Source organism: Dermacentor variabilis, chromosome 2 (assembly GCF_050947875.1).
Source record: "Dermacentor variabilis isolate Ectoservices chromosome 2, ASM5094787v1, whole genome shotgun sequence".
NCBI classification, from domain to species: Eukaryota; Metazoa; Arthropoda; class Arachnida; order Ixodida; family Ixodidae; genus Dermacentor; species Dermacentor variabilis.
This window is the reverse complement of record NC_134569.1, coordinates 79,153,975-79,179,541: the sequence shown is the minus strand read 5'-3', so window position 1 is coordinate 79,179,541 and position 25,567 is coordinate 79,153,975. Positions and strand designations below refer to the sequence as shown.

The window sequence follows — 25,567 nt, the reverse complement described above, 5'->3', positions numbered from 1 at the left end:
TGCGGAGGCCCACAAGCAGGGACGGCGGTTCAATCGAGCGGAACCGGAAACCGGCGTGTGAATGTACACGGCGAAACGCGTGCCGCCGCGATCTCTTCTCCTTCCTCTTCGGCGCTCGCGCGGCGACGCGCATCGCTGATCTGCATCCCGAATGAACGCCGTGAGGCCCTCTTCACAGGTCCTGGCACGCGGGGTGCTCCTTGCTTTATCTCCGCTTTTGTTCGCTTCACCTTGTTTGGCCTTTTAGAGCGCTTGCTCGGATGCAATGAGGCGTTTTGTTGCCCGCGCACAATAAGGAAAGAAAAGTGAATCTGACATCGTCGAGCAGACACGGTTCGCCGCGCGTATACTTCTGCAAAATCGCAACGATAGGAAGCCGAGAAACGATCCGGCCGCTACACTGACGCAATTATCTCTGTTCGGCATTACAAGTCGGGTCAATGTACAAATCCTTCATTACTGTGACTGCATTATTGTTTAGCTCCGCTACCGCATGGAAGGGGGATAACGTAAGTTCTGCGGTTTTGCTTTGGTTAGTTTGTAGGCAGGGAAAAAGAAATATTCAGTGAGCTGTGTCCCACTTGTATGGTAAGCGCTGAAGTGCAATGACTAAACTGCATAAAAAAAAGAAGGAACGAAAGAAAGAACAAAGAAAATGCATTGTCTCTTGCTCTGTCGTCTAGCATTGTCAGTATTCTTTGTCGGTAACTTTGTCGGTATTCTAGAATACTTATGTGTTAACTGTGATGTGAGATGGACGATAGTTTTGCTACCGAGCATACAGTATTTCGCCAATAGCCAGACAATTGCCCGTTTCTAATCCAGGCATACTTTTTTGCCACTTCCGTCCAAGCATTAATAGGAAGCGGAATTGGTCCGTCAGAAGTCATTCTCGACAACGAGTTCACATCAGGCTTCGTTCGGCAACCTCAGTGAGCGGTGACCCCTCTCTTCTCCCACGCCCCATATTCAGCCGGCCGGCGCCGATAGAGAGCACCTCATCACCGCATTGCATCCCGGGCCCTTCGAGAGAATGGGGAACGTATAGATATCCCGCGTCTCCCTCTTGCATTGGCCGCAGAAACCCAGAGAGCGAAAAGCGCCGCCGCCAGGGGCCCGTCGCGTCGACAAGAGGCCATCGGGGGGGAGCAAGACAAAGTACCTCATCGACTGTTTCGAGAATAGGCTGCCTGAGGGACACGAGGCCGTGGACACCTCGTGAGAGAATGTGGCGCTGGCCTTGTGGAGAACGAAGGAGAAGGAATTCTCTCGCTGACGACTAACGCCCGAACTGCGTGCGCACATAGCCATAAACAGCAAACGACGCGTGCCCACAAAGGCAGCCCAACCGTATCCAAAGACAAAAGGCCGGCGTGAAGAAGCCCGAGATTGGAGCGGGGAAGTATGGTGCGAGATCAAAAAAAAAAAAAAAGAAAGAAGAGAGAGAGAGATGAAGCAACGGACTACAAAAGACGAGGTGTAAGACAGAATGTGCGGCAAAGGATGCGACCGTGCGTAGGCACGTGCGTAGAAGCGCACGCACGCACAGACAATGGGAGCTGCCTTTTGACCAGGCCTCGCGAAACTGCGCGATGGCGTGCGCGGCGCGCGCCGCTGAAGCACATAACAAATGAAGCATCGTGCGCGCGAGACCCAGAGGGCGCGACACGGAGAACAAGGCGCATGGAGGCGTCGTCGCGGTCGTAAGCGATTCCCCGGGAGCCCTGCTGCGTGGACTGCAAGAGAACGACGACGACGACACCTCGGGGACCTCGTCTGCGGCTCTGCAATGAGACCGCGGCGGTGGTCGCGAAACAAACAGATGGACCCCGGAGGAACGAGCTACCACCGCTCGCCCAAAGTTCACCCCCGCGAACTCGCTCGCTCGCTGGCATGGTTCGCCGGTCAGCTGCGAAGAAAACGACGGCGGTTGTTTGGTGGGGAGGGGTGCAGGATGTTGTCGGGGTGGCGGGGAACGCTGGGACATTTATAAAAGCCACTGGAGGTCGGTCGTTGTGGTGGCGCGCGAAAATGGGGCGATTAGGTGCCCACTGAGCCGGGACTTTTCTTCCTTTTTTTTCCTTTTACGCGACAACCGTGGCTCGTTTTGTCGGTGACGAGTTCCTTTTGCTTCTTTTGTCATCGCCAGTCGCGTGTAACGTTCGTGGCTTCGAGAATGACTGCCAGTTGTGGGTGTCGTTCCTTTCTTGCTTTTCTTTTTTCTTCTTCACCTGCAGTCTTTGCCCTCGCTTGATCCGAGGGATGAATGTAGGCATTGTCATGAAATAACGTGGGCAACTCCTATCCTTCGCGACCATCTTCCATGTCTTTCAGCCATTGAGAGGCCAGTCGCAACACTTCTCGTTCTAACTTAGGTCAGCGCTGAAAATTATCATGTCCTGAGACTTGCTTACAGTTGCTACAGAAATAGAACTGGGGAGGGGGGTGTGTGAAAAAATCTCCGGAAGTAACCCGGAAGCAGTGTTGCCGCGCACACTCATAGCAGCGTAAACAACATTGCGCAAAGAAGCGGTTAACCGGATGGCTGACACAGTTTAAAGTTAGTTCTCTTATGAGGAGCAATGAGATCAACAGCGCCGTTTTAAATTGGACCTTCAAATCGCAACTCCTAATGGTTTGAAGTGTACAATCAAGCTGTGGACGTTTCCCGCGCCTGCAGCGACGACAACTAAACAGAGCAAAGCTTCTGGCTCGGGCTACTTCCGATGCACTGGGTAAGTCCCCGGGACCCTTTAAAGTCGGCTGCTTCGCATCAGAGACCCGAGAGCTCCGGGAAACAGTCCGGCTCGCGACAAGCAAGCTCGCCGAAGGATTGACTCCCGCGCAAATGCTTGGGCTCGCCAAGGGGTATTGGCGACGCGATCGCCCGGAACAAACGCCGAAGAAAAAAAGAAAAGAGGACACGGGAGGAGGGGGTATCAGAGCGAGAAACGGCCACATAGCCTCTCTCTGGCCGCGACATGGTGAAATCGCGGAGAAATAAAACATACGGAATGCCCTCGAAAGCCAAATAGCGTCAGCGGACAAACAAACAAGCGGATAAACTAGCGAGCGAGCATACAGGCAGTGCTGGAAAGCCGATGCGTCAGAGTTGTAGGGGGAAAAAAAAGACAACATGGAGCAAAACGCTACAAGTGCGCGTAGGGAGCGACATACGCAATACTGTCCGGGCACAGCTTCGCTGACGACCGTTCCATTTGTATTTGCTTACAGACTCGTTCGTCGCCGTTGCCACTGGCCCCTCTACGACTCTGGTCGCGGAAGAGAAACGCCGGCGCCATCCACCGCCGTCACAGTTCGCCGCAAGCTTCTCCTTCTCGCTGTCGCTGCTTCAGCTGTCCCGCGCTCTTCCACTTCTCGTCCCCGCTCTTACTTACTTCACTTTTCGCCGTTGCGTTCTCCGCCCCGCTTGCTTTTTTGTCCCCACTTTCACATCAGTTTCGCGCCTTTACCGCGTCTTTTCATCATATTTTGTTTATTTATTTTTCTCTCACTTCGGCCGCTCCTTTCTGCTTCTTGTGGCCGAAGCCCCGAGATTACGAAGCGGCTGCCCCCTGTCGGTCGGCGGTCGGCAGCGTGCGCGAAGACATATGGCCTCTCGCTGGCGGAATCGCGCAGGCGCGCCAAAACTCGCGAGATATCCATAAGCCAGGGTCTAAGGGGGCGCGCGTGCGTTATAAATATAAGGATCTATTCCGCGAACGCCATCTCCAGGCAAATACACAAACCACCACCACCGCGGGGCTATATCCCTTATGACTCGCCTCCCGCCCTTCTCGACTCACCTACGTCCCCTCTACGACGGGCGCGCGCGAGAACGCAGTCTGTTTCGTTGTTTGTATTTATTCACTTTATTTTGCCGAAAGAGAATGAACGATGCAGGCACCTCCGCTCCTCCTCGGGGCAACCCGCTCCAAGCGCGCCCCTCCGTCTCGGCATTTCTGTCTCAAACTCATACTCTCTCTAAGTGTGCCTTTCCTATAGCTCGCACCTCGGTGAGAAAATGTAGGGGTTCGGAGATTCATGCGCGCAAAGCTAAAGCGACCAGCGGCTTTCCTGAGCGGCGCAAAGAGTAGAATGCATATGAGAATGAGGAAAAAGAGCGGCGGGAGGGGGCCTGCCGAAGTAAGAGCATAGGGATGATGTCGCCATCACCCCCTCCGCTCCCCCCCTCCTCCACGCCCCACGAGAACGAGGGGAGTGGTGGCAAGGACATTTACATCGCGCGAAACATATCGGCACCGTAAAGCACAAGCCCACGACTTCGAAGGGCGCCGCTGAACGGTAGAGAGAAAGAAGAGATGTCGGGAGACAGGTTTTGCGAAAACAAATACGCCGGAATGCGGGTCGCATTGTTTCTTCCCGGCCTTTTTCTCGCATCACGGGGCGCCGCTCCCGTTTTCTTTCTTTTCTGTTTGTTTTCATTTGCGTTTGTTGGTCCAATCTTGGTCGTTTCTTCTCGTGCGTGGCCTCGCTTTTTCGGACGTTCTGTGGAAGGCTATATTTTCTTGTCGCTTCCATCCTCCGTAGAAGTTGTGAACGCCACGAGGAAGAAGGGCCGCCCGCATGCATTGGAGAGAATAAGGGATCTTAGGGGCGAAGCGAGTAAACCGTCGTGTTTATATACTGTATATACGCCCACGGAGACGGGCGCGTGCTTTAGGGAAGACGAAGGGACCGAGGTCGCTGAGAGGTGGTGCGCCGCGGTGTTCTGTCTGTCCCAATCCGAGACTGTGTGTGTGTGTGCGTGCGTGCGTGCGTGCGCGACTTCTTGCGTTTGTGAACCTCAGTACGAACGCTCCGGGATAGATGGCGGTACCCCGAACGCATACGTCGTTTTCGGCGGCGATTCCTGAAGAGACCTGCCCCTCCACCGTCGCGGGTCTCACCTTTTGCTTTCTGCAAGGCGCGTGGGCCGCTCAGCTCGCACGTCGTGTACGCGCCGCGCGCGTGGGTTCTGTATTTATCAGGCGTTGCGCGTCGTATATTCTTCTCGCATTTTTTTTCTTCCCGCTGAGAATGCCGGGACCTCTCCCGGACGCGGTTCTGCGAGTGTATATATGAGCAGGACCGAGCTGAGAGGCGGCCCAGAATGGCAGATAAACGATCCGAAAACTGCGACCTGAATGTCGAAGTGAGTTTGTTCTCCTCGGGTCATAAACAAAGGCTGCCTGGGTGAAGAGAAATGCATAAGTTAAAGCGGAGTTTTTGTATTGTTATTATTATTTGTTTCCCTGTTCCTGTCTCATTTCATTTTTTTGTCTCCTTTTTGAATTTGCTTCAGAATATTCGCCTTGTTGTGGACAGCAATCGGTGCTTGCTTGCTTACTTCTGTTTCCTTACTGTTGTATTGCTCCCCGCGTGTTTGCCGACTCCGCGGCGCTATACCTTTCTATATAGACATTTGTCCTCGTGAGCGTCGGACACACGAACGGAAATGCATCGTTGTGATGCGGCGCACAGCGGATGCGATTCGTTCCGTCTGCCCGCCTTCCTTTCTTTTTTCCTTCGCTATTACCTATGGCCTTGAGAAGCAGAATTGAGCACACATGAAAGATAGAGAAGCAATGAAATGTGGGGAGCTTAACCAGAGGGACGACAAGTTGGCTACCCTGCACTGGGAGAGGAGGTGAAGGAGTGGTAGAGAAAACAAGGGAAAATGAGAGAAATAGTAGACGCATGCGGGGTGTCCGTAAGCGTCTCTGAGTAAAGTCGTTAAAGCACGCGTAGTCTTTTGAGTCGGTGATGGATGAGGCTGAGCGCCCAAGATATTTGTCCTTGAAAGGGTCCACCGTCCAGTTGGCTTAGAGCGCTACGAAGTGGCTGACGTTGGACATCAAAGCGAGTGCAGTGGCTCCATCCTTCTCATTGCAAAGCCCCTGATTATGAAGTTTATTAGATCTCATCGAAAGGCTTGGGTGTCTTCAGAACGCACAGCCTTCAGTGCTAACTAAAACTCACTTATCATGAATCGTCACAGTCTCCGTTACTTCCAGGATTGCCTTCCTCACCCTTACATCGACGCCCCGGATACCAGGGACATCTACGCTTCGTTTCATAATGATGCATCACTGGAGACCACTGGAGCGCTCTACGGCTGGTGTAGAGCTATATAGCTCCGCGTGAAAGCATTGTCAGCAGTCCATATAGCATTCTTGGGGTTCATTGTAGAGCGGCAAAGCAGGCCTCACTCAGTACCTCAGTAAACAGGAAAAGAGTGCAGTCGCAGGCGTCACTGCGTAATCTACAAGAGACGGGTCACCATTTTCTAATAGGCTATACCGGGCCGCAATGTCGTTACAACAAGCGAGTATGCGCGTGGGGTCACTCGATCTGCCCACGGCGGCGTCCGCGCTCTTTTCCCATTGCGGGTTCGAGAATTGATTCCTCGATAGTCTCCGCTCGCTGGCTTGCGAACACGGGCTAGCTGAGTGGCATAATCGACTGAGCTCGTCAGCTTGTGACATGTGGCAGCGAAGAAACGATCACAAACGACCTTAACGATCGCTTTCTATTCACTGTAAAAATAGTACAAGCAGAAGAAGAACAAACGTGCTTTATTTGTCTTCGGTTTTACTCAGCATTAACAACAGTACAAAAAAGGGGATCCCATATATAGTTGAACTTTATTGGGCATAAAAAACGAAACGCGCTCTCTCTCACTGAATCGACGAGCGCTTGCTGTAGGCGCAGAATATTCTGATCAGTGAACGCACCCTGAAGAAGGTCAGTACGGACCCTATGCGCGCTCTAGTGTATGGATTATGCCATAGATTTGCGCAAGCGTGCCTCCTGGCATTCTTGCGTATAGCTCTTTATATATACTTCCTCATTTTTAAAGCAGTTTCACGCCTAAATTTCTGAGAACAGGCATCATGGCGGGTAGTTTTCATGCCTCTGGGCCTAGACTTAGTTCGCTAACCCTGCGTGTCCTTCTACCACTATTTTACTTGCCCTGTTCATTTCTCCATTTACCATGGAACGTTGAGTTCATAGCTATAAATAGACGGTGCTTTATAAATAAACCGAAAGAAAGCCAAGTAAAATGATTCCCGTCTTACGGAAAGATGCCAAAGATTGAACGTGTTTTCCTTCTTTATTTCTTTTTTAAATTGTATGGCGCCTCCGAACGATCGAATGCGCACCAGTGACGCGTCGGAGGCATCACGAGTGCAAAGGCTTAGTTTTCCTTTATGTGTTTCTCCTTGTTGTTTGCGGCCGCAAGTGCACCTCAAACACAGCGAGTTCTTTGCGTGAGTTCTCCAGCCAGCTGCTATACGAGTGCGCGTGGCGACCCCCTGGCAGGAGCGCGTGATCGCGTGCTGGCGGTGATCGCGAAGCGTATGCAAATTAGGCGCGATCGCCCGGGCTCTTTGCCCGGAGTGCGCAAGTAGTAATTAGCTCTCGCGAACGAGGACGCATTAAATTCATTAGCAGAATCATAATTCAGATGAAAGCAAACTACCGCTTGGTGGAGGGGAAAACACACACACACAGCCATGGCCAGAAATGAGTTGAAACAGAAGTTTCGAATAAATGTGAAAAACGCGAGCACTTTAACCTCGCCCTGGTCCACTGTTTGAACGAACCTTTTTTTTCTTTTAGTAACTTTTACGTTCTTTCATTCCTGAGAAAAAAAAGTGAGTGGGACGTTTCGAGGGTTGCTCGAAGAGGGCGGGTACGCAATTATGCGCCGCAAGTGAGAAATTCGGCACTTTTTCCGGGCTCCGCGATGAGAACTCTCACGAATTCGCGCCGCTTTTTAAATCGAATCAGACTGAATGATTTCTCGAGTTACTTCTGTTCTTTCCTCGCCCTGCTCTTCCCACTCATTGCTTTCGTCATAATAGATGCACGGTTTCTTCATTAGTCGGTATCGCACTTTCTCAACTTGTTTCTTTGTGTTCCTTTCTATCGCCATCTTCAAACGAAGAAAAAGAAAAGAACGGAAAGAACGAAAGAAAAGAGCGATTTCGAGAACCGATGAGATGGGTATGATTTGTTGCTCGTTTTTGTTCTTCAATTTTTCCCTAGGTTGTATTGCGCACATGCGCTGAAACAGTGTGAGTACAGTGCGGAGCGCTGAACTTTATGGAGTTCGCATACACTCTTAAATAATCGAGTGCTTCATGAACGCATCTACGCGCTTGGGCCTGGCGATGTTTCCATGTTGCGAAAAGACACACAGCACGGTGAAACTGGTGTTGCGGTGGCTTCAAAGAAATAACGAGCGTTCTTTTAAACTTTCTTTTTCTTATTCCAGATTTGTTTCAAATTGTATCTCAAAACGTAGTCGATCTCTACATACATAAACGCGTCGCCGCGATATTCGGTTAATGCGTGCTATGAGTTATATACGCTCGCCGTCTGATGTATACGAAGCTCCTGAAACTATTGATGTCGTTAACTTCCTTTTAGAGTTAAGCATTTCATGCGCTTATTCCATGAGCATCAATTTGAGAATAAAGAATGCTTGATGTATGCTACATCATTTCAGAGCGCGTGGGTAGTATGTGTGAAAGGCTGGATGTGTTGAGAAAGATAGGTCGAAGTGCAAGTGCATTTCGAATGCGCAGGAGTGTAGTCGCTTCTGATCACTCTGTATTTCGATTTTCTTGTATATTCCTACGGTCATCCCCGCTGAACCCTAAAATGCCGAAATGTGAGCTTGGGTGCCATGCAGAATGGCCCGAGTTTGACAGAGTTAGGGATTTCCGCGAGCCTTGGGCACGCCCTCAGATGAATGAGCTAATGGTATTAAGACATAAAATTCAACCCTCGGCACACTTCCAGTTTCACTGGCTTGTCTAGATTCACTCTTGGGTTATTATCGCTTGGGCGTCACCTCATGGGTGGCCGAAGAAAAAGGAGTCGCGTGGTCAAGGCGTGGGTGTCATTCAATTGTTTATCGTTCCGCCTGTGTAAATAAGTTATAGAAAAAAAAATTCTTTTAACGTATACGAAAGAAAGGTTGGTGTAAGAACGCGCCATGTCCGCACTGTTCGAATTCGGCGGTGGTTGGACAGATAATGTCCGAAAGAGGGGGACACGCCCGTAACGCGCCCCAGAAAAGAGCGGCAAGCGGCTTGAGCCGAGTGCGCAGATAGGTAGCGGGACAGGTCACGGGCGTTGCGATACTGCGTTGATAGCAATAAGCGGCTCCGGTGCGTAACATTGCCCAGTCTTCTGCGTTTGAAACGAGGAATTAGGCGGCGTGCGCAGGGGGCGCGCGTGTTCACATACGAAGCTCTATCTCGACATTTGATTGCCGGCTACTTTTGCGTCGTTCCGCGCTATCTTTCTTCTTCATTAGGCAGTTTTAGCTGGGCGTTCGCAACCGCTCACGTACGCAGCGCGCGAGGAGATCCTGCGCACGCAGCAAAGCGCGCCCCACGAAACGGCAATAGTTGGCCCCGACGCAAAAGTTGAAAAGGGGATTGCTGACTTGCACTCGCAAGAGCCGGTAGTGTGCTACTTAGCGCCGCGATATGCCAGCTTCTGAAAATGTGTAGCCAATGTCAGCCGCCACGAAGTCGAACCACAAGCCGAAGTCACATCAACGGCAAGAGCCATAGCGAAAAATGCGCTCTCGTGGACACGCGAGAACACGTGAGAACGTCCCACAAAGACCGTTGAGCTCGCAGGGGACGCTACTCAGCTTTTGAAAAGCGGCGGGTGCACGCAAGAGACCACGCGTGCTCCTGCGTACTGCGCATGCGCACTGTCGCCTCCGCGGCTTTTCTGCGTACGCAGAGCTGCTGCTGACGCCCAGTTAAAACCGTCTATTGACTGCCGTCTAGCAAACTCAGGCTAGCGTGTAAACCCACGGGGCATCCTGCAGTGTCGCCGCTGCAGTACGACTTCCTTGAACGATTCGGGAGAGAAGAAGAGTTTGCTGTAAAAGTTTGTTACTTATCAGGTAGAACTTCTTAGCAAAGCGCAGTATGCACGTAATTTCGTGACAGCGAGCCAACTCATTCCATGAGACTGGAATTTTGTGTTTCCTGTCTGGTTACCTGTTACTTGAGCCAGAGTCAATTATGGATTCGGCATTAGTAATCTTCGTTTGGCAGTGTACCAGTGTTATTCTACGGAATGATTGGTACGACCTGCGGCTGTTTTTGCGCGTTAACGGCGATAATTATTAGCACCAAGCGACAGTCCTCCCTATTATTATTATTCCGCAAAGCGCTGTTATCTTACGAAATCGCGAATGTTGGTCGTGCATAAATTACATCGGGAGAGTATTCCCGCCATGTGGCAATTATTTTTTCTTTGATTTGTCGCGTTCCACTTATAAATATTCTTTCTCACGTTCCTTACTTCGAGATGGTTTTTGGTTAAGGAGATAACAGGAAAGAAAAGGAGAGTTGATTAAATCCGTTTGGCCGTCTCACTATCGTTTCAGTGCGGAACGATGAAGCAAGAGTGGCTGATTGGGTTGCGATAGGGAATTTCGCGGAAATGAAAAATTAGTTTCCTAACAGAAACTGTATCGTCCGCCAAAACTCGGACAAAGGGAAGTGTCATTCTCAGTCCCCTCCCCCCCCCAAAAAAAAAAAAAACACAAGCAAATGCACGATAACCGTAGCTTATACTCTTTATCCGCACAGTAACGTCGCCAGCGCAGTTCTATTCACGCGTAGTTCGGCGAGAGTTGGCTTGACGCCCCGTATACGCATAATAGGGATCATTCGCATGCGTACGCGCACCGCGGAAGGGAAGCAGACTCGCGCCTGAATAGCGGCGAACTGCCTGGTTACCGCACAATGACGCCGCGGCCTCGCACAATTTGGCGGCGCGCATCCACTTTCGCTGGACACCTGCGCAACAGCCGCCTAAATAGCTCCTCGACGAAGCTCCTCATTCGCAGTGTACCCTCTTCTTTCGGGCTGAAGTGCAGAGCGGGCGGAATCGAGCGCGGTCACTAAGCCTGCAGCTAAACTAATTTCCGTCCCTTTGGCGACCACCGCGCGGTGTGCCTTCGCGTGCGCCTCGTGTATGCGTTCGGTGCAATGATAATCGCGTCGGTGTTCTATGTAGCAGTGGCTTCGTTTACATATAGCGCGCCCTGAAACTGTGTTGGTAACGCTAGGGAGCCCCTTTTTCCTATAGAGGGACCATGTATGTTACATCCATCTGGCATCCATTGTCTGGAAACAGGCTATCTTGAATGGGGCTGCGCTTAAGTGGTGGACGCTTACTAGTTTTGTAAGCTGCATGTCTATGCTAGCAGTGTGCTAGTGCGACCGTTGCAGTACTATTACGGAAGCAATTATTAGATCAGGTTAGGTTAAGAGATTCTTTCGCAGTGCTCAGGAGTAGAGTTCCTACTCAGGAGGTGATAACCACTCCGCCACGTCTAGTAATTGTGGAGAATATGGCTTCCGCAGTACTTAAAGGCAAGCAAGCAAACAAGTATACAAACAATTGCAGAAAGAAGTAAACAAATCAGTAAACAAATAAACAATCTTTGCATCGTTCTGACGCAGTTGCCGGTGTTATGCGCGATCCATAGTGAGCTAGATGCGAAGTACGGAGAAAAAGATATGAAAGAAAGAAAAGAAAACACGGTCTCCGCACATTTCCCTTGCGTCTCCTGCGGCCCGTGCCTTACATTAACGTCACTGCGGCCTCTGTCGTTAACCAGTCGTGTATTTCTGTTTACTCGACAGAGAGAAGCAACAAAATGAAAGGGAAAAACATAAGTTTGCTAACAATGTGCTCTTGATTGCGCATGAATGACGGATATTTTCTCTCTACGCGATCCTCTAAGACTTGTTCTTATAAGAGGGAAAACATAACGCGCCGGTGGCCTTCACTAACTTAAATCTCTTCGTGTTGCCTTAGGGCGACTGGCGCTCGGTAAGAAAAAAATTCTGGCATCGGCTGATCTCACGTGGAATCCAGCTAAAAACGTTAATGAAAAAAAAGAGAGAAATGTCCCACAATTGGGGAAACTAGCTCAGCGTGCAATAGCAAACACGAAGCGTTGCAGCGGTTGCTACAGTATACGTACGTATACGCCAGCTTTTTATCACCGTTGTCAAGTTTGATCACTTTCGCCCAGTTTTCGTGTTATTATTTTAGTCCTTACGTCTCTTTCCGCCTCGCCTCGCAGAACTTTACGGGCTGTCCTTCGTTATCGCGCACGATCGCAAAAACGAGGCAAGAAACTTTGTTTCTTTTTCTTTCCTAAACCGCGAGCGTTTCCCAACATTACCGGCCTGTACTGCGGGTGAGCCGACGCAGTTCGCACGCGGTCAGCACAGCAGAGGGGGCGTGCAGACGCGCACGCACGCGGCCGCACCAGAGATGGAGTCGGCATAAACGGGCGATTAATCACGCTTCTTTCCCGACGCGCGGACGCAACCCTGTCGCAACAGTGATGCCCCTTTGTTTTTGCCCGCATAACCCCGCGGCAACGCCGTAAGGCTTGACGACTGGAACAGCGGCGCCGCCTTGCAGTGATTTCTCACACTCGCACCGCGTGCCGCACACCCTAGCAGGACGCCCCGCTGAAATCCCAAGAGGGCTGTCTGTCGGCGGCCCGACCCGGCGCACGAAAGCGCCGCACGCGCGGCGTTTCCGCGCGAACTAATGCGTCTGTCGCCTCGGGGCCAGAAAACCATACGCGGTATTTGCGCGTAAAACTAGACCGCGGCGAACGCGACGCACTGATAGAGAAAGCGATTAACCGCAGCAACCTCGTAAATTCTCGTTCGCATTCACGCTTCGAGTGGTTCGTTTTGTAAGTTGAGGTCGCTGTCGGCTGTTCGTTTTGGTTCTGTTCTACGAAATGTAGGCAAAGGAACGAATGGTCAAAAGAAGAAGAAAGAAAGGCAGAACTAAAGAAAGAAAAGAAAGGAAAGCTCGTTGCAAACAATACTTTGCTTTTGCTGGCAATTGTTTGCTAAAAGCGAGTAATATAATTCCCGAATTGCGAGATCTAAATCTTTAAGACACGAACAAAGGAAATACATATTCAGAGCGTAACACTCCGGCTGTTCCATGCGGCAACCGTATAGCGAACTTCGCGCTTGGTTTTGCGCAGTGGAGCCATCGAGAATTGCGCGATTGTTATGCGAGTTACACGGCGTCGTTCTAGCAACGCCTATAACGCAGGCTTCGGACTCGTAAGGTGATCTGAGAGCCGGGAAACACGAGGCCGAGAACGTGTAACGCTCCTGCAGAGCTGTATTGAAAAAAGAAAAGAAAAACTGTTTATAGGAGCGCCCACCAAGATTATAACCAACGGGCGAACTTGCTTATGCTGCTTTAAAAAAAATTACAATGAAAGAACTCTGGCCCTGGTGAGCAGCATATGGTATCTGCGCATCCCTACATACGGAGCGCTGTATCACATTAAGCGATGCGCACTTCAATGCAAGAAGAATGGAAAGAAGAAGCAAATCGGCGTGACGTCAAATCCCCAGTTCGTATCCCGACCAGGATTCATTACAGGACGGCGAGCACCTAGCGTCCCCTGGATATGCCCATCTTATATTACTGTTCTGATTTTGTTCTTAGCTGACTGTTAGCAACACGTCCGCACAAGTGCATGCAAGGCCTCTATGACTGCCATTTTTCTTTATACATGTACTTGCTTTATTTAATTTGGTTTTCCGTTTATCTGTATATATATATTTATTTATTTATTTTTTTGTCGCGGTACTACGTCGCCCAGCTTTCCTGTCCAGTGCATCCGGCGGCACGCCTAAAGCAAACGCATGCTGTACGCATCAGAGCGTTGCTGGGGGCCTTGGGGAAGGAAGTGTGCGGATTGCTGGAAGAGGAGGGCGGGAGTTTGCGAATGCACAGCAACTGGCCATTGTAGATTCCTAATGAGGAGGACTCTTGAGCTCTCGTCTTCGCCTCGCTCCTTCCAATTATTTCGCGCCTAATTGAATACGGAATCACACTTGACGCTGGCGCGAGCACGCGTATAGCGAGGTCCCGGCCACAGCGGACTAATCTGCAACTCGCACTCTCGAACCGTGCCCAGCATTTCTGAACAGGGGACGCCACAAACAGAGACGCAACAACACCTTTGTTTGTGTGTGCGCTCATTTATTTGTCGCTCTTTACTCTTCGTGGGGGTGGCTCAGTGCAGACAGGTTCCTTCTCTCTTCCTCTTTTCTTTATTTTTATTCGCTGTATAAAAAATGTACCTTAATGGAGGCGCCGCACGTTTGGCTCGCCGACAATATTTACACAGCGCGTATGGGCGACGCTAGAATGGTTGATTTATTTTAAGGCTCTTCTTCTTTCTACTCTCTTTTGTCCAATCAACTTCCTAGCAGTAAAGTACACATTCAAAACGACGGTGTTGATTGGAGTGTCTATTGAAGGAGGCAAACTGAATACCATGCGATAGAAGCGCTGCTAATAATTTTGAGTGGAAAAAAAAGAAAGATAAGCTGCACGATGAAGTGCCTTATTCAAGCTCTGAGGGACAAACTATATTAGTGACTCCTTGCTGAGGTGGGCTTTCAATGAATCGTAATTTGCGGCTTAGCTATGAACGGTAATGATATTGATAGCAAACATGCCTTTATTTTATTTTATTATTTCTCACTTCTCTCGCTACCGCTCGAATGCTCGCGTGTTTACTTTGCTTTCAGCAGTCGTCTTTTCACATGTTCCGCCATGTGTCGCTTCTAATTTCGTTCCGAATGGAAGAATAACAAACGCTGCGCCAGCGTAATATAATTAGCGCACCAGCCACTCGCCACTTTGCTTCGTACGACTGCTTTAATGCCCCCCGCGCGAGACGAAGTCATGAATATTCAGACAAGGACGCGAACGGCCGGTTGGTTCTGTGGTCTATACAAACGGCCAGACTGGACAAGCGAATTATGCCAGCGTCAATTATGGGACGTGCTTTTGAGTTCGCGGCTGCTTATGCGGGCTATACGTGTTCTCTCCGAGCGTGCGCATCGTTTATTACTACACGCCGCTCTAAAGTATACGGCATTTGTGCCGAGTTTGTAGCGCGTTCTGGGGGGTCGATTTCCTTCTGCGCTTCGAATTGTCGTCTTGTTGCTAGCGATGTTCAGAAACGTTTGTTTTTTCTAAAAAAAAAAACATAAACACAATAAAGACAAGAAAAGAAGAGAAAAAGAAAGCAATCTGACCACTTCCTTTGACACCTAGTCAGAACAGCAGTGTCATGACTTTAAGCATGCAGAAAATATACATTCTACACTTTTGTATTGTTTTGGCAGGTGGCGCTTCATATTCATTAGGCTTGTTAGTTAGCACGACATTTTCATTTGCAGGCTCTCAGACTCATTTATTGTTCAGCTGTATAAAAAGGAAAAAAAAGAAACTCTCACATTTATCATTTCCGTAGGACCTATTAGCGTTTTCGAGGCGACGCAGTTTATGCCGTTGAATGTGTGCCATACACTTGACAGGGACACCACGTCACGCCACGTCACGTTACGTCACCGCCTCACTTCGCGTAAGCGTGCCATGGAGGGATTGTTGCGACTGGTGCTGATATATAGATGAAAATTTGTTTCGGAGACATCGCACCTCAAAAGGCGAGCTCGGATACGAAATGGAGGCAACACCAACTTATTTGTCCTTATCGTGGTGCGGCTGTCTCGCCCTTCAGAAGCCATGCGACGCCAACAAGCCCAACGTCGCGCACTGTCGCCAGACGGTACAGGAATCATCCTTATAATTATTTTGTGTTGCTATCACATGCACAAGACACAGGCAATAAAAGGGAGGGGGAGGGGTGAGTGCGAAAGGAGCCGGCTGCCAACTAAGAGCGAGCAGAGCGTATTTCTACTGCGTCGAGCTAAAGGGAAGGAAAGAACGCGGAGGAAGAAACAGAGGAAACAAAATACGACGCGCCGCAAGGACCATACAGTAGAACAAGTCAGAGTCAGCACAACGGTAAAAATAGAAATATAAAGTCGTGACGTGTCGCGTCTGCATTACACGCATATATGGTCGGTCTCCTTCGCACTCGCGACGACAACATCAGACCTGCGTAGGCAAAAGTACGGAACGTAACCAGACATACGCGCGTAATCACCAGAGCTGTATATGTCTAAGAAAGGGGCGGCTGCAAAAACACGACAAAGAATAGCGTTTTTTTGCCAAGTGCCACTGAGCTGGGATTTTCACCTCTCCTCCTTCATTTCGGCTTTTATTCATGAAGTGCGGTGGTCCCTCACGCCTATTCGTCCCGCCGGCTCTCTCGCGTTAATTGCTTTAATTGTGCGGCACAGCTTACGCTTGCCGTCTGTCTTTTCGAGAATGAAAAGAAACGAAGAAAGGAACAAAAGCGAGGAAGCCACAACAGCACGCAGTAGCGGCAGGAGCAGCGACACCGCAACGCGGCTCGTCGAGCTTGTTTTAATTAATAAAGCAGGGAGGGACGGCGGGATCCGGGCGACACGACCCCCGTCTTTTCTTCGGCGCCGGCCTCTCGTTATAAGCGCACTCTGGCATTTTTATTTGTAATCTCGACTTCTTATTCCCCCCACCCCCCGTGTTTCTGTCACGCTTTGTCTCGCCGTCCTCCTCGCCCCCCAGCCAGCGTTTCCATGTTCCCTCGCTTTCTCGGCGGTGAGCCTCGGGGGCATTTGGGGGCAGCGCTGCCTTGAGAAGGAAGCAAGCGAACAGGGTGCTAGATTGAACGCTGGAATACAAGGCGTCGTCGCGCTTCCGTTTTGTGACGCTTTGTCGCCGCCAGCCGCGCCCTCCAGATCCTAGGCGGCTTGCGCTGGCTCGGCGCACGCTTTGTGTCCGCCCCCACCGTGAAACAGCTGCGATTGTTTTGTCTACGCGCCGAAAAGCTGTCACCGGGGGACTTCACGTGATTCGTCTCACGGCATATATATATATATGTGTGTGTGTGTGTGTGTGTGTGTGTGTGTGTGTGTGTGTGTGTGTGTGTGTGTGTGTGTGTGTGCGTGTGACACGCGCGTTGTCGGCTGCAGTGTGGCGCTAGGAAGACACAGCGAGTGCCGCAAGCTGCGAATGATGCTAGCGCAAGGGGGATACGCTTTTGCGGTGTAACTGCCCATATTAGAGGAGCACGTTCTTTTCCTCCCTGCGTGACAAAGGGACTCCCTCGTCTTCCAACAGTAGAGCGAGCGCGAGTAAGTGCGCCATGAACGAGAAAGAATTAAGTCTGCCGTTAGTCAAGCTTGCTTGTTCGTCATCCTGACCTGAATTCCTTTTTCTCCAAAGCGTATGTGAGACTGCAACATTAGCAGCAATATATACATTAAAGAAATCAATCAATCACTCAATCAATCAATCAATCGATCGATCAATCAATCAATCAATCAATCAGTCAGTCAGTCAGTCAGTCAGTCAGTCAGTCAGTCAGTCAGTCAGTCAGTCAGTCAGTCAGTCAGTCAGTCAGTCAGTCAGTCACTTATCAAAACAGGTAATACAGCTATTAGGAAGAGCACCGGGAACGCCTTCTCTAGCCAGCTCCTCCTTCTCCTCCTCCTTCTTCTACAACAACAACAACAACAACAACAACAACAACAACAACAACAACTACTACTACTACTACTACTACTACTACTACTACTACTACTACTACTACTACTACTACTACTACTACTACTATTAATGATGATGGTGATGATGTTGATGATGATGCCAGCTGAATACCGAGAATAGCGGGCTAAAAGGAGGTCGCGAAAATTACGTGCAGTAACTCTTGCTTCAGGGGCCGGTGATTCGGGGTATTGGTTTCCGCTACTCGCAGTCACAGGCTGGTGAAATGATTGCGGCCATCATTTACTCTACGGCATCGACGCTGCACTTGCGTAAGCGAGCACACACTCTTCGAGAGCGTATAACTGCTCTGCGGTAAAATGGAACGAACGTTGCAGGCCATCAGACCTGAATTTAATAGCGTCCCGGACAAGCCGTGGCTCGGCACCTGCCCTATAGCTGATCACGACTTGACCTTCTGGCCTCGGGAGTGAGATCGCCCGCCTCCGCTTAATTCTCCCCCCTGTCCACAGCGTGTTCCTCTGGCCATTGTCTTCTTTCTTAAATTCTTTTGTTCCCCCGGACCCTCGACGCTTCTTGCATTCGTGGCCCAGATGAGAAATCAAGACTACCGCCAGCACCATTTTGTGACTCACCGATCGTGGTTTCGACGTGGGATGAGAATAGTGGGGTTATATTGCGGGGACGGCGTAATATAACGAGCGCCGTCCCGCGACCAAGCAAAGCAAAAGTAGTAAAAGAAACGAGTACACGAGCAGTTTCGTGCAAGCGTGCCGATCTTGGACGAAACGGGACCATAGCTGCAGCAGCGGGCTGGTAGTTTTTGGTTGTGGGCGGTTGAACATATACGGGTATAACGGGAACGCCTGCGGTGCTGAACCGCTGACGAAGGCACCCGTCAAGCGCCGCGAAGAAAATGACGACGTCGACGTGTGTGCGTTGTACGCCGTAAAAAGCTGCGCAGTGCGTATACTGTCCACGTACCGCGCAGTAAAACGGTGAGCAAAGCAGTGACGCGCAACACGCCCGTATTGCCGTAGCACCAGCCGCGCGCGCGCGTGCATTATAAAAGATTCTTAACGATGCCCGAAAAGGTCCCGCGCCGTTTAACCCCGACGGCCGCGGCACAGTACACGCCGGGGGTCAGCGAAGGTCAGAAGGTGAGCGCGAGAGAGGAGAAGTCGTATATATGTATATGCACGTGCGCACGTACGCTTAGCTAGCCGTCCACCACCGCCCTCCCGAAATAGCAACGCATAGTAGTACACCGCCGCCACCCAACCAACGGCACGGCGGCTGGAGGAAGCTCTCAGCCTCCATCTCGACCGAGCGCACACAGTGCAGTGGAGAAGGGTGTGTAGTGTATGCACGGACGAAGCGCGCGTTGCCCGGCCCTCCCCTCTAATCTTCGGCGCGAGACAGCGCGTGCGCGGGATACTGGTCCTCGGACAAGATGCTTACACCCCTGGCCAGCTAGACGATAACGCGGGGAAACCAAGAGAGAGAAGTAAAGAAAAAACGGGGGCTCCTCGCGACCAGCTTGGGCGGCTGCTCCGCGCCGCTTCGGCACTGGTGCCGTGACACAAGACGTCGGGATCAATTAAGCGCACGCGGCCGGTCCCGCGGCTCTGTGCAGAACCGTTAGACACATTCGTTCGGCCTAGCAGTTTTACGGTGTTCTTTTCCTCTATTGTCCTGCTTCTTTTTTGTGTCTGCATGCGTGTGGTCGGACGAACTGACGGCTTACATGCTTCACCTCTCTTGCTTTGTCGACCGTAAGTGAATAGCCTGTCCTTTCTTTTCTTTCGTCCTTTTTCTCTTTTTTTTGTTCTATTTGCACCGTGTCTTTGTTGCCGAACAGTACTGCGATGTCCATTACCATTGTAGTCCGTTCTATACGTGATTTACCTATGCCTAATAAGAATATCGGCAAAGAATGCAGGAATATGCCTTTTGCTGTTTTCACCGAAAAACTCGTGCTCGCCGTCGTCGCTGTATTCCTACGTGCTGCCTGGACAAGGATTCACAAAGCCGATCATATGTGCTAGATTTGTTAGCAATAACGGGCCATGCCAATCGTGACAGCGAAGGCGACAATAACGATGGCGTCTGCCAGCAGCGCACGCCCTAAGTGCAGTTGGAAATCGAGCACTTAATGATGGTGGATAATTAAAGGCAGCTCTAACAACGCGTACAGAACAGGGATCACGCCAGATGAGTGCTGAGCTGGCGACGGTACTTGTCAGGGACCAAGGAGAAAGCACTCATTATGCGTGGTCCCCCTTTCTCCTCGTTGTTCGCAATGTCTTTAATCGTGACACAGCCTTTGCGATCGAAAAGCATGCGAATTCATCTACGAAACAGTATTGTATTCTTACCGCGTTCGTGTGCCGTAGAAGAAAAACGCGTCGCCGTTGACCAACCTTAGCGCTAACGTTAACCTATCCTCCTCTTTTTTTTTTCTCCACCCGTTGCAGACGCCTGTGGCCTCTCGGACGTAGCGCACATCGAAAGCCTGCAAGAGAAGTCCCAGTGCGCGCTCGAAGAGTACTGCCGGACGCAGTACCCGAACCAGCCGACGCGGTTCGGCAAGCTGCTGCTTCGGCTACCCAGCTTACGGACAGTGAGCTCACAGGTCATCGAGCAGCTCTTCTTTGTGCGCCTGGTGGGCAAGACGCCCATCGAGACGCTGATACGCGACATGCTGCTGTCCGGCAGCTCGTTCAACTGGCCGTACATGCCGCTCCAGTGACCTCCGTCGGGGGTCCACGCGACGTTGGACCCCTGGGCATCCTCACTGCTGCCCACTGCCGCGCCCCTCTGGCAACCGCTGGCCACGGGCCCCGTCGCGGCCACCAGTCCACTGGCTGCCGAGACGGCGGCTGACGTGCTCGGCATGCCTCAGGACCCGTTCCGGAGGAACGGCAAGCAGCTGTGACCTGCTCCTTGGAGCGAATCGTGAGACATCGCGCGGCCAACCCATTCCACCCGGTGTGCTGTTTAGGCAGCGACGCTAAGAAGGTCTTCGGAGCGGGTTGTCGGTTGAAACGGTGCGGCCACGACGTCCTGCAGCGGCTACCAGTGGCCGGCAGCATCTTGAGGTTCTTCGAAATCCTGGTCCTCGAAGTCATGCCTATGGTCCCGGCTTGTGCTAAAGCGAGCTGACCATCCGCTCGGGGCAATCGGTGCGTTGTTTAGGAAGCGTAGCAAAAGACCAAGAAGTGCGCGGGACGAGTTGGCGACCAGAAACGGTGAACTTACAATGTTCAGCTTCTTGTGGCCGGTGGCTTAATGTTCCTCGACACCATTGTTCCCTCAGTCATACCTGTGATCCTGGCTTACCGTAAGAAAACCTCCAGCAGCTTCCGGACACATCATCCACGAAGTCGTCTTGCCCGACGCTCTTGTGCGAGTTTGCGGCAGCTGCTGTCCGCTACGCGCTGTCGAGGGTCGTGAAGAGGAAGCAAGGTATATTGGAAAGAAATTGCCTGGTCTCGAGTCATACAGAACGTCCGCGTGGAAGCTGCAGAACTGAATTTGAAAGCCATGCAAAAGAAGAAAAGAAAAAGGCAGCGTAGGGGAAATGCTACATCGTACAGGGTAGGGCGCTTGCAGTTCGCTCATTTCCGGCTGTTTTGCGTTGGTTCTTTGAACTGAATGCCACAGCGCAGGAAAACACCTTTGATAGAGGTGACGAGATCTGGCATGCGTGGCCCGCGAGTGATGTTCTCAGTCATCCACGCGTGCTGTTATCAAAGCAGAGAAATTATCGGCCTTGGAGGAAGCCCCTGATGAGTTCGAACCGCCGCGTGTTACGAAAAGTCCCGAGCAGCGTCGAATTATAAGACCTTACAGTAGTTTTGCCAAGATCAGCTTTTGGTTCTTGTGCTTAGACGTTGACCACTGACCGGTGTTTATCTACGCGGAGAAGCTCGTGTCTACCCGTTAGCGCGCTGAAGCATAGTGACAACCAGACGTAGTGCCACGTTTCACATCTGCTTCCAGACCACCGGTGATATCAGTGAGCTGGCCACAATTGATGTCCACGTCCGGTGACCGAGAATAGCCGACAGGAGCCAGAGTCACAGTGGACTGCGTGACGGTGCAGCACCAGGCGAACGTGAGCTTGTGAACATGCGTGTAATGAACACCGAAGATCAGGTACAGCTCAACGGTTTGGACCACAGTTCTTGCGAGTCGCAGAGAACAATCACGTTGTGCAGTGTGTGTTCGGACAATGCATCTTTTGTTCTTGTAAATATGTTAGTGACTGATGAGCGGACCAGAAAACGCAGTGAGCTGGACATGTTGCCGAGCAGGGCAAACGATAGCGAGATACCCTTTTCAGTGTACAGATGATGCATACATACTCGCTCTCTCTATTCCAAGAGTAATCTCTCGAAAGTATCGCTACTGTTTCTCCCATTGTCCGCTGAATCACTTCCAGCTCATCGCTTCGATACCATACTAGAAGTCGCTTGACCGACCATCTTAGACGTTTCAAGTGATAATATAGGAAGTCGTATTCAAATGCCCGGCTTGCCTCGCGTGTCGAAGGATTCAGACCATGGGTGCCAAATTTACGCATCAAACCCTCGTGCGAAGGCCAAATGCTCATCCATTCTCATTCATTCATACTCCCGGAGTTTATCTTGCACGCGTAAGATAAGAGCTCGCAGTACTTTCGATTTATCTGCCCGCGTGTTACTGCAGCTTGTCAGTTGACTTTAAAAAGAAAAAAAAAAGAAAATGCCGGCAACAAAGGGGTCTGCGACGACCGTTAGGTGGTCCTAAAATGAAAAAAAGAACCTGTTATTAGCGTATGTCTTTGCGCCCCGTTCGCGGATTAATCCTAAATTTTGAGTGGGGGCAGCCCGTGGAGTACAGGCGTACTGGCTCTTAGAATTGTCTTCAAAGTCACGTGGTTCCCACCCTGTACTCTAGACACGCCGTTGTTCTAATTTGTCGTCCCACCCTGTCATCTCCTAGCTTTCGCAACCACATAAACATCAGTGCTGCTGCCAAATGAACGTAAGTGTCGCCGAGCATCAAATACGTAAGGGTAAAAGCAAACAAATAAAGCATCCAGCCATAATATCTAAAACTTAGAGTGCTGTTTGTCCACGCAGCTAAAAAAAAAGGTGAACGTTGAAAATAGCCGGCTGTCTCATAACCACAGCATGCGTGTCTTAAAAGCCCGTGGACGTGAGCACTGGCCTGTTAGTAAACAGCGTTGTTCTGGAAGCTTCACGAGCAAATTCAGGAGCAGGTGTTTCAGTAGCCCACAAGCAGTCTTCAGTTTCACCTTCTTAACTTCAAATATGGAGCGACGACCACGGAAACTACCTTTTTATTGTGCAAACTATTAACAAAAATCGCTGAAAGAGCTGCTGTCGTTAAGACAAATGATCAAACGTGGTGATGACAGAGTGTCTCCCTGTTACCGCCATAAGTGTACATCAACAGACGAAGGCGTTTATTGCCCCAATTTGATTACTGAAGTAACTCGCAAGCTCTAAATTCATACGATATGTGAACAATGAACATTGAATTTTACGGGAGTCGCCCTTGCGTTCCACGGTACATCTGACGACCATGTTTCGTCTCCGCCCCCAAAACAGTCGTTATATGTTCATCTAGGTGAAAGCGTCCGAGGCACCCGATCAGTTCTGTCGACAATTTTATTTAGGAAGCTATAAAATCACTGTGCAAAGAGGCACACTCCCTGCGCGCAGCCCTTCCAGTTCCCTCAGTTTCTTAACCATAGCACCGGTACAGCGCGTGCTCTTGCGTGAACCACCGTGCGTCATAAAAAGCGTCTCGCATCTCAGTGACTGCAAGTGTAATGACTGCTCGTGCCTCGTGCAATTTAGCAGTCGGTGATCTCGGCGACCTTCGACATCGTTGGTTACTGTATAGTTCTTCGCTCATTTTAACCCATCTCTCATAAGGACAGAGAGCCAAATTAAGCCGTACATGGAGACGAGCACTCCACAGCCGAGCTGAATTCGTGCGTGTGTATTTCAATTATGTGTGCCTGTGTGTGTGAACGTTGTACACATTGTGGTATTTTATCAGTGTCGATACAGAGTCTTTGTCCTGTTCTATCTGCTCGCTTCTGCTTTGTGAACTTCTGACATTCTAGGCAAAAAGACAAGGAGAAGAGTTAAAAAATAAAAAAAAATATCGCCTTCTCTTAGCGCTGCGTTGACAGGTCTGGGTCGTTCGAAGGAATACAAGACTTATAAAATTACTGATCGAGAAAAAAAATTTTAGAAAGAACAGTTGTTTGCTCGTACTGTTCGTTTGAGATACCTAAACTGGCTCGTAGCAACCTCTGCTTTACGGTGACACAGAGTGACTCAATGTTTACCTTGATTCTAAGGGAACGAAATCTTTCAAAGAGAGCAGAGACAGTAACACCGTGTCATACGATTATCTAACTGAGAGTTTTCTAGTGGGCAAAAAGAAGTGATCAAAACCAAAGCACAGCGTACTTGCCTGTCGTATACCGCGTAGTCACAATATATTGTATACTGACTGCAGTAATACGTAGCCCGTTCACGCAGCGCTTGGGGAGAGCGATAGAGGTTCAAGCCATCCAAAGCCGAAGCCTCGTTCATTGCGCACCTGTACTTTCAATCTTTACGCACCGCCGGAAACATTTGGCGCTCTTCATTTGTTGTTGGAACGGTTTGTACGACACGCGAATTACTTTCTTCGTGTCAATAAGCGGCCATATGTGACGGCAGACGTGGTCTGCAAGCAGCGAACCAGAGTGTGTTTAAGATGCACGACACCGAATGATTGCAGAGGTCCGGTTTTACCCAGCTCTGGACAGAGAGGAAACATTTCCGTTCTGTGATCACGGAATTAGGAATTAGCCCATACCAGCGCAAATACCTTAAATGCTACATTAAAGGTTCCATGCGCTCAAAGCTCTATTTTGTTTTCGCCTTTCCTCAGCAGCCAAATGTACGGAGTCAGCGAACACTCTTTGTATAAGTGACGTTGTAGAAAGACTGGTGTTAGATACCGCGTAGTTGTGATTAGTACAGGGGGTTCCTTCATTATCCTGATTGCAGTGGCAGTAATTTGCAGAGAGCCTTAAGAATGTTGTTCTCTTTTTCCAAGTTTGGTCGATTTCTCAAACTACATGTCAGCGTCTCTTGCACCGTTTGACCACCCACAAACCCGCCCGACCATCTTAAACAACGTTTCAGAAGTCTGATTTTTTCGTAGACATCATTCTGGAGAAAATAGTTTGCTCTCCACGGAGTAAGCGTTCTGCATACCTGCAAACATTATCCGCCAGGAAATTTTTCTACTCAGCCATAAATACAGAACAGGAAATAAGGCTGCTCAGATAATCTTAGTCCGTAGAAATAGAAGCTACAGCCTTGAAATCGTCGTTTAAAGGGACACTAAAGAGAAAAATGATTTCTCCTGCATCAGTAAATTACTTTTCTGAGACAATAAAAACACCATTCTCACCACAATAAGACGCTTGGTAAGCCAGAAAAAGCGCAAAAACGAAAGACGGGTGGCGACGCCTCCTTGAAGTTCCCGCACTTGGTCGCTGTGACGTAATGGATTTTAATGGCATCTTCTATGACCTACTTACTTATGCAGCGGTATTGATTCACTACATTGTGTTCTAAAGGAACCAAATGTTAAACACAGCAAGTTTCGGTAACCTTTACTCAGCCAACGCGGTCCAAGTGCTAAAACATAATTTGGAGTCCCTGACGTCACGCTGACGTACCAGCGTCGGGGCTACGGCACGAAATTCAAGTACTGATACTTCGACCTTCATTTTCTGATCAAATAATCAAACTATTATTTTGAAATGACTGTCTGCAGGGTTCTCAAACAATGCTTTATTAGTCTCAAACGATTTATTGCTTCGCTTTGGTGTCCCTTTAAGGAAAAGCGACGTTACAGACGTTGAAACGGGTATAAAGAAACCTAATTATAACTGTTAGAGTCCACCTGTTCTCTCATTTCAGCTGTTGCACGCTGTCCCACACGACTTTGTTGGTCTTCGGGG

The 25,567-nt window shown here is 50.1% G+C and overlaps 1 protein-coding gene across 2 annotated transcripts in view; it reads left to right on the top strand.

Annotated features, from left to right (window-relative positions):
• svp (COUP transcription factor 2) overlaps positions 1–25,567 on the top strand; it is a gene marked incomplete at its 3' end in the record, with an annotated part of 154,949 nt that extends 129,382 nt beyond the window's left edge. For both annotated transcript variants that reach the window (XM_075681055.1, XM_075681056.1), the window contains 1 exon segment: positions 19,995–25,567. In XM_075681055.1, coding sequence (XP_075537170.1) covers positions 19,995–20,269 — 275 coding nt within the window.